Here is a 10,201-nt window from a genome sequence, read left to right on the forward strand (position 1 = left end):
TTATTCAGCAATAGAAGGAAATGAGCTATAAAACCACTGAAGTGGAGGAAACTTAAAGGCATATTACTATGTGAAAGAAGTCATTTGGAAAAGATAAAACTATGGAAGCAGTAAAATGATCAGTGGTTGTCGGGGGAGGGGGGGCGGGGACGGGGAGATGAATAGGCAGAGCACAGAGGAATTTTAGGCAATGAAACTATTCTGTATGGTATTATAAGTGTAGATACATGTCATTATACATTGGTCAAATCCATAGACTGTACAACACCAAGAGTGAACCATAAATTCAACTACGGACTCTGGGTGATAATGAGGTGTCAGTGCAGGTTCATCGATTGTAACAAATGTTCCTTTCTGCTGTGGATGATGGTGGAGGAGCCTGGGAAGGAGTATGTGGGAATCCTCTGTATTTTCCACTTAATTTTGTTGTGAACTACTCTGAAAAAATAAAGTCTATTAATTAAAAGAACGTGTAAGCCTGAGGGGGTGGTGAGGAAAACAACAGTAGAACTGAGCATCAGAGAAAGAATATGAGCGGATGTCCTTGGCCTTGGGCTGGCCCTAGAGGACAGCAGAGTGTATGAATGCACATCAAATTAACTGAGCACCTCCTACATGCCTCTCACATTTACATCCCCAGTATCTTCACACAACTCTCGCACTCTAATTCTGGCTCAGAGAAAATCAATGATTTTTTTGCTGAAGCTCCCACGACTAGAAAGTAGCAAAGCGCAGGTTTGAATGCCATTTCTGCTGACTCTTAAGTCCAGTTTCCCCTCTAAGTAACTGCTGGAAAGGTCCAAGCAGTGACTACGGAAAAGTTTGCTTTCTGAAAGACATCACGCTGCAGATTCAACTTTGCACATATGCATACAGAGTGGGTCCATGGATGGACTGAGATTGTGGATGGAGGGAAAACACAAAACCACATCAGCAGCATAACACTTATTTACTTCACCATTAAAAGAAAATAAGAGGCAGCAGGGAAGGTGATAGGGAAGGAGTACTGAATAGAGAATCATTATTACTATCCAGAGTAATAGCCTTTCTGGAATTTCCCATACCAAGGACAAAATTTCATAATGGACAGAATTAGGTTCTCCTGGGAGTCACCCTCTCTGCCATGATGAGGAAGGAAATCTTCTGCAGCCCTGGAGAGGGGCCAGGGAAGGTGGCCTCACAGTCTGGTGACAATGCAGACCTCCCCAAGTCTCCTTTCTTCTCTGCAGTGCATGCCAGAGACACGGCCCATCTTCCTCACCTCTTCATGGCCACAGTCATCTTATTCTTCCCTGTCCAAGCCTGGCTGGAAAGGAAGATAAATCTCCCCACCTCCCTACTTCCTTGCTGCTCCAAGAAAACAAAGTCTTCATTCCATATTGCTTCAGGAAAACAGAAGACTACACACACACACACGCACACACACACAATTTCAGTAACTTACAAAGCTCTGTCCTTAATGTTACTATGCTAACCTCCAACTCCCTTCCCAGCTGGTAATTATAGATCCCCTTTAGAGTCCCCACCCAACCACCCATTTTTAATCTCCTAAGGATGCTCACCTGAAATCTCCCTTATTCTGACCCAGATTTTTCCAAAGGTCATGCAGAGCCCTAGTCCCAGGCCACTTTGCCATAATCGATCCAGCGCGGGCAGGCGAAATTGATGGCTTCCGCACTGTTGAAGCCATGGTTGAAGCCAGAGTGGTAGCCATAGGGAAAGGTCACGATGAACTCTCCAGCCTCCTGAGTGACCCGATCGAAGGGGATGCCGTTGTCCTTGAGGACCGTGGGCGAGATGAGAGCCACCTTGTGCCGCAGGAAGGCCTCACAGCCCCGCGCGCTGCCCGGGAAAAGCTGCCTGGCCAGGCGTTCCAGGCGCCGGCCGTGCTCCGGGGGCACCGCGTACCACGTCTTGGGCTCCCCGAAGTGCAGGTAGTTGATGCTGTAAAGGTCCATGTCCTCCGTGTGCCAGGCGAAGGCGGTCTTCCACATGCCGAAGTACAGGTAGGGGGTGTTGACGCCTTCGATGACCACTCCGCACTCCTGCTCCAGCAGGTCCTGAATGGTTCCCAGGTTTCAGAGTTTTCATCATATAGGGAGCCATTGATTTTTTTTTTTTTTTGAATTTTATTTTATTTTTTTTATACAGCAGGTTCTTATTAGTTATCTATTTTATACTTAATAGTGTATATATGTCAATCCCAATCTCCCAATTCATCCCCCTACCCCCCTTCCCTACTTGGTGAAGGAGACATTGATTTTTAACACCATAATTTGGTAGTAAGTATAAACGTTTCTTTGAATATTTTCTCTCCAAATTTTCCAAATCCAACTATGCCTGAATCTGATACTTTTAGCTTTTTCCTAAAACTGGAGATGCTTGCTCACCGCCGGGGCTTTTCTTTTCCTGTATTTAGTAAACACACCTCCTTCCCCCTCGCCCCCTGTTGGACGGACTGGCTATTACAATGGTATCAGACGTCCGATTTTCCATTTCTTAACGGGGCCTTTTCTGTGCGAGTCTTTGGAGTCCATGTAAGCAATATATTTGTGAAATAATTTTTTTTCCACAACTGGATGAAATGTCATTATTGTAAAATTTAGATTTTAGATGGCATGTTCCTCAGATGCTATGGTTTTAAATTAATAGGCCTCAAACTCCCAAGTCCCAAGGTCTGTTCTGGATATAGCTGAAGTTGCTGAGATACACATAAATCATTATCATATAAAACATAAGTATTAACTACTACAACGGTAAAACCTCTCATATATGTCACTCCCCACCAACAATTGTCACCTGAACTCTAAGCAACTAAAATTTTAAAAAATATCTCCCAGCTTTCCAGTTCATTCAGGCACCAAATCTTAGATTCAGCAGTTTCTCGCAAAAGGAAATGCGATTTCAGTAGCTGAGACATGGAAGCAACGTATATTGTCCATTGACAGAAGAAAGGATAAAGAAGATGTGGTACATATATACAATGGAATATTACTCAACCATTAAAAAGAATGAAATAATGCTATTTGCAACAACATGAATGGACCTAGAGATTGTCATACCGAGTGAAGTAAATCAGACAAAGATAAATATCGTATGATACCACTTTAAAAAAAAGGACACAAACTCATTTACAAAATAGAAACAGAGTTAGAGAATGAACTTATGGTTACTGGGAGGGAAGGGTGGAGAGGAGGGATAGGGAGTTTGGGCTTGACATGTACACACTGCTATATTTAAAAGGGATAACCAACAAAGACCTACTATATAGCACCGGGAACTGTGCTCAATACTATGTAATGACCTGAATGAGAAAAGAATTTGAAAAAAGAGGGGATACATGTATAAGTATAACGGAATCACTTCGCTGTACACCTGAAATTAACACAACATTGTTAATCAACTATATTCCAACATAAAATAAAAAGTTAAAAAAAAATAGTGAAGATTTATATTATGGATATGATTGAGGGAATAATTTTATTCAGTCGGCTCTGATATAATTCCATTGTCTGCAGACCAATCATAGACTCCAAAATGTTCTTTTCCACTACTAGTAAACTCAGTTTGTTATCATCTCACTAAAGGAAACTATTCTGAGTGAAACTATTTCTTTGAAACCTGAACATGAAAAGATAAACTTGATAAAACTTTTTAAATATAAAAAATATACAAATCAATTTTCACTGCAAAGTAAAGGAGCTGTTACAGTGGAAGATTACTGGACTGAATGTCAATATTATGACATAGTATGAGTGTGTTTCATGTTTGTTAATTGCAATCATTGTTGCTTTTGTTGTGGTCATCCATGTACAATGCTTGGTGTCAGTCTATTTATCTCTCGTAAAAATAAAATACAGTGTGTGTGTGTGAAAAAAAAAAAAGAAATAAAAGATGGAATGGCTGGGAAAAAAAAAAAAAGTTCTGGATGAGCCAGTAGCCAAGTACCATATTAAAAAAATAAAATAAAATAAAATAAAATAAAATTTAATCACCAAAATAAAAAGTAAAGATTAAAAAAATATTAACTCCATCTCAAAAGTAAATAGTTCTTGCCTTAATCTCTTTTACATATTCTTTTTTAAATAAGAAACAAGAGTAGAGGAATAAACAGGAGATCGTTTAATGATGTGAAATCCTAACTTCACATGAGCATTTTTCAAGATCCAGAATATGCTTTCCCCTTTGGACTCAACCTCAAAATGAAGCAGCATGGACTGATGGTCTAGTTCTATGTGCCCCATCAGAAACTGAATTCACTCAGCACCATTCCTTTCCAATCCCTCAGCATCCTCCAAAATAATTGATGTCCAACTCTGGTCCACTCCTTCAGTTTCCCATAAAATGAAAATATTTTGCCTGATACAAACCTCTGTTTAAAACTTTTAACTTGACAACACAGCATATCATGTATGAGACAATAACTATGTATTACATATATATTTATATATTTATGTATAAATAATATGTATATTACTTACACATATATATTCTTTTTTAATCTAGGAGAAATAAGAATTCCGTCTATCACAGCTTCCAATGTAAAAATTATAAAAGATGTTCCCACAACTGAAAAACACACGCTTTAAACTTTTAACAGGAAAGCTTCTCCGTTTCTATCAATTTCACACATTTAACAAGAAAAAAAGAATAATTTTTAGTAAGGAGAGAAAAAGATAAGAAACTCTAGCTAGATGATTTAGCTTAACCATTTACTCAAATAAACATGAATTGAGTGACTACCATGCTTAAGGTATCAAAATAGGTTCAATGGGGAATATAAAAATAAATCAAGACTTAGACCTTCCTGAAAAGATGTCTATTTCCATGGGGAAGATAAGTCAAGTACAGAATTAGCATTCATCAATAAGTTGGATTTGAATACTCACCCAAGATTTACAAAATGGTGACCTTAAGTATTTTATTCAACTTTTCTATCATTCTGTGTCTTCATCTATTTAAAGAGAATAATAGTAGTTTCTACCTCATAAGGGGATTCTGTGTATTGTGCTGATCTTGAGGCTTGGTATGGTGCCTGGCATGTTGTCTGTGCTCAGTGATTATAGATAGTGTGTTATAGAAGATCAGAGAGGTCTGGGACAATGAGGGAAACTTCACCAGTAAGTAGCTGCCTAAAAAGGAAAGGAGAAATAAAATGGAAGTTCCGGGAAAGGTAGGAAGTTTGAAATAATGAGTAGGTAAGGGTGACCATTGACATAAGCAAGAAAAGTATGAAAGTTCTCAAGAGAGTTTTCTTACTTTGTTCAGCAAGCTGACCTCTCAGCTTCTTCACCTCCTCCCCATTTTTAAATGATTTTCCTCTCCACCTCAACTAAGTCGCCCTTGTCATCTGACCCCTTCTGAAATCTTGATTTTAGGAATCCTACTCTGGAACAAATGCTGACTACCCTTTTGCACACAACAGTACCCAACACTTTTTTACCTAATAGAGAATCACTGAATGTTTGGCCCTTCTTTGGTTCTGTCCTTTTACTTTTACTCATTTTATTTATTTATTTATTTATTATTTTTCCTTTATTTATTTTTGGCTGTGTTGGGTCTTTGTTACTGCACGTGGGCTTTCTCTAGTTGTGGCGAGTGGGGGCTACTCTTTGTTGTGGTGTGCAGGCTTCTCGTTGTGGTGGCTTCTCTTGTTGTGGACCACAGGCTCTAGGTGCGTGGGCTTCAGTAGTTGTGGCACACGGGCTCAGTAGTTGCAGCTTGTGAGCTCTAGAGCACAGGCTCAGTAGTTGTGGCACGTGGCCTCAGTAGATGTGGCTTGCGGGCTCTAGAGCACAGCCTCAGTAGTTGTGGCACACAGGCTCAGTAGTTGTGTCTAGAGGGCTATAGAGTGCAGGCTCAGTAGTTGTGGCACACGGGCTTAGTTGCTCCACAGCATGTGGGATCTTCCTGGACCAGGGCTCGAACCCGTGTCCCCTGCATTGGTAGGCTGATTCTTAACCACTGTGCCACAAGGGAAGCCCTATGTTTACTCATTTTAGATGGACAAAAGAGTTCTGACTGAGTTCTGCTTCAATCCCCTCACCATCTTGATTTAGGAAAATTAATTCTGCCTCCTCACTGCAGAAATGCTTTTCACCATTGGTAAAATGTCCCAAGAAGTAAAATGTGGGCAGCACTGAGCCCTGCTAAGGTGAAGAGTAAGAGAAAAAAGACAGGTATAAATAGCCTCTTCCTTGGGTTTTCCAGGAACCAGGGTTTTCACAACCATCAAAAAAAGTAAATTTTGTCTCTTCCTTTCCATCACTTACAGCTGTAATATTTTGCATTGCTTAATACTTCTAATTCTATTTTAATTACTGGCAGAAATGTTACATATGTTTTCCTCTTTAGTAAATTGCTGGCTTTTGGGATAAAATATTTAACTAGGTAAACAGAGAAACTGTTTTCAGTTTAAGGAAGTATTCATGGATTCCTCTGTGGGGGCATGTTTTAAACAGAACTGAGCATTGAATTCTATCATATGCCCATCAGCATCTATGAAACTGATTATATAACTTTTTTTCTTGGATCTATTAATAAGTCACTTTACTAGGCTTTCTTATTTTAAACCATCATTGTTTTCCTGCAATAAATGTCATTCAGTCATTATGTTATTCTTTTAATGTAGTTAAAATTTTAATTTAAAACTTTTGCATTGAAATTGGTTAAAGATGGTGGAGTAGAAGGACATGCTCTCACTCCCTCTTTCGAGAGCAAGAATCAGAATCACAATTAACTGCTGAACAGTCATCGACAGGAAGACACTGGAACTCACCAGAAAAGATACCCCACATCCAAAGACAATGAAGAAGCCACAGTGAGATGGTAGGAGGGGCGCAATCACAATAAAATCAAATCCCATAACTGCTGGGTGGGTGACTTACAAACTAGAGAACACTTATACCACAGAAGTCCACCCACTGGAGTGAAGGTTCTGAGCCCCACATCAGGCTTCCCAACCTGGGGGTCCAGCAACGGGAGGAGGAATTCCTAGAGAATGAGACTTTGAAGGCTAGCGAGATTTGATTGCAGGACTTCAACAGGACTTGGGGAAACAAAGACTCCACTCTTGGAGGGTACACACAAAGTAGTGTGTGCATCGGGACCCAGGGGAAGAAGCAGTGACGCCATAGGAGACTGAACCAGACCTACCTGCTGGTGTTGGAGGGTCTCCTGCAGAGGCAGGAGGTGGCTGTGTCTCACCGTGATGACAAAGACACTGGCAGCAGAAGTTCTGGGAAGTAATCCTTGGTGTGAGCCCTCCCAGAGTCGGCCATTAGTCCCACCAAAGAGCCCAGGTAGGCTCCAGTGTTGGGTCACATCAGGCCAAACAACCAACAGGGAGGGAACCCGGCCCCACCCATCAGCAGGCAAGCAGATTAAAGTTTTACTGAGCTCTACTTACCAGAGCAACACCCACCTCTACCCACCACCAGTCCCTCCCATCAGGAAACTCGCACAAGCCTCTTAGACGGCCTCATCCACCAGAGGGCAGACAGCAGAAGCGAGAAGAACTACAATCTTGCAGCCTGTGGAACAAAAACCACATTCACAGAAAGATAGACAAGATGAAAAGGCAGAGGGCTATGTACCAGATGAAGGAACAAGATAAAACACCAGAGAAACAACTAAATGAAGGGCAGATAGGCAACCTTCCAGAAAAAGAATTCAGAATAATGATAGTGAAGGTGATCCAGGACCTCGGAAAAAGAATGGAGGCAAAGATCGAGAAGATGCAAGAAATGTTTAACAAAGACCTAGAGGAATTAAAGAACAAACAGACAGAGATAAACAATACAATAACTGAAATGAAGAATACACTAGAAGGAATCAATAGCTGAATAACTGAGGCAGAAGAACGGATAAGTGACCTGGAAGACAGAATGGTGGAATTCACTGCTGCAGAACAGAATAAAGAAAAATGAATGAAAAGAAATGAAGACAGCATAAGAGACCTCTGGGGCAACATTAAACGCAACAACATTCGCTTTATAGGGGTCCCAGAAGGAGAAGAGAGAGAGAAAGGACCCGAGAAAATATTTGAAGAGATTATAGTCGAAAACTTCTCTAACATGGGAAAGGAAATAGCCACCCAAGTCCAGGAAGCGCAGAGAGTCCCATACAGGATAAACCCAAGGAGAAACACGCCAAGACATATAGTAATCAAATAGGCAAAAATTAAAGACAGGGGCTTCCCTGGTGGCGCAGTGGTTGAGAATCTGCCTGCTAATGCAGGGGACACGGGTTCGAGCCCTGGTCTGGGAAGATCCCACATGCCGCGGAGCGGCTGGGCCCGTGAGCCACAACTGCTGAGCCTGCGCGTCTGGAGCCTGTGCCCCGCAACGGGAGGGGCCGCGATGGTGAAAGGCCCGCGCAACGCGATGAAGAGCGGTCCCCGCACCGCGATGAAGAGTGGCCCCCACTTGCCGTAACTGGAGAAAGCCCTCGCACGAACCGAAGACCCAACACAGCCAAAAATAAATAAATAAATAAAATAAATAAATAAATAAAGTAGCTATAAAAAAAAAATTAAAAAAAAAAAAAAAATTAAAGACAAAGAAAAATCATTGAAGAGCAGCAAGGGAAAAATGACAAGTAACATACAAGGGAACTCCCATAAGGTTAACAGCTGATTTCTTAGCAGAAACTCTACAAGCCAGAAGGGAGTGGCATGACATATTTAAACTGATGAAAGGGAAGAACCTACAACCAAGATTAATCTACCTGGCAAGGATCTCATTCAGATTCAATGGAGAAATCAAAAGCTTTACAGACAAGCAAAAGCTAAGAGAATTCAGCACCACCAAACCAGCTCTACAACAAATGCTAAAGGAACTTCTCTAAGTGGGAAACACAGGAGAAGAAAAGGACCTACAAAAACAAACACAAAACAATTAAGAAAATGGTAACAGGAACATACCTATTGATAATTACCTTAAATGAGAATGGATTAAATGCTCCAACCAAAAGACACAGGCTCGCTGAATAGATACAAAAACAAGACCCATATATGTGCTGTCTGCAAGAGAACCACTTCAGACCTAGGAACACATATAGACTGAAAGTGAGGGGATGAAAAAAGATATTCCATGCAAATGGAAATCAAAAGAAAGCTGGAGTAGCAATTCTCATATCAGACAAAATAGACTTTAAACTAAAGACTATTACAAGAGACAAAGAAGGACACTACATAATGAGCAAGGGATCAATCCAAGAAGAAGATATAACAATTGTAAATATTTAAGCACCTAACACAGGAGTAACTCAATACATAAGGCAAATGTTAACAGCCATAAAAGGAGAAATCGACAGTAACACAATCATAGTACAATAGTACAATCATAGTGGGGACTTTAACACCCCACTTTCACCAATGGACAGATCATCCAAAATGAAAATAAATAAGGAAACACAAGCTTTAAATGACACATTAAACAAGATGGACATAATTGATATTTAAAGGACATTCCATCCAAAAACAACAGAATACTCTTTCTTCTCAAGTGTTCATGGAACATTCTCCAGGATAGATCATATCTTGGATCACAAATCAAGCCTTGGTAAATTTAAGAAAATTGAAATCGTATCAAGTATCTTTTCCGACCACAACACTATGAGACTAGATATCAATTACAGAAAAAAAAACTGTAAAAACACAAACACATGGAGGCTAAACAATACGCTACTAAGGAACCAACAGATCACTAAAGTAATCAAGGAGGAAATCAAAAAATACCTAGAAACAAATGACAATGAAAACACAATGGTCCAAAACCTATGGTATGCAGCAAGAGCAGTTCTAAGAGGGAAGTTTATAGCAATACAATACTACCTCAGGAAACAAGAAACATCTCAAATAAAAAACTTAATCTTACACCTAAAGCAATTAGAGAAAGAACAAAAAAACACAAAGTTAGCAGAAGGAAAGAAATCATAAAGATCAGAGCAGAAATAAATGAAAAAGAAATGAAGGAAACAATAGCAAAGATCAATAAAACTAAAAGCTGCTTCTTTGAGAAGATAAACAAAATTGATAAACCATTAGCCAGACTCATCAAGAAAAAAAGGGAGAAGACTCAAATCAACAGAAGTAGAAATGAAAAAGGAGAACAACTGACACTGCAGAAATACAAAGGATCATGAGGGATTACTACAAGGAACTATATACCAATAAAATGGACAATGGAAGAAATGGACA

The 10,201-nt window shown here is 40.1% G+C and overlaps 1 protein-coding gene across 1 annotated transcript; it reads right to left on the reverse strand.

Moving 5' to 3' along the window:
- Positions 1-1,613: 1,613 nt before the first annotated feature.
- Positions 1,614-2,078, reverse strand: LOC132370139 (lysine-specific demethylase 4D-like; the record flags this gene model as incomplete). Its single annotated transcript, XM_059929893.1, has 1 exon — positions 1,614-2,078. A coding segment is annotated over one exon (465 nt), but the record flags the coding sequence as incomplete, so codon positions are not given.
- Between the last annotated feature and the right edge of the window lie 8,123 nt (positions 2,079-10,201).

The sequence above is a fragment of the Balaenoptera ricei genome, chromosome 8 (assembly GCF_028023285.1).
Source record: "Balaenoptera ricei isolate mBalRic1 chromosome 8, mBalRic1.hap2, whole genome shotgun sequence".
In the NCBI taxonomy this organism is placed as follows: Eukaryota; Metazoa; Chordata; class Mammalia; order Artiodactyla; family Balaenopteridae; genus Balaenoptera; species Balaenoptera ricei.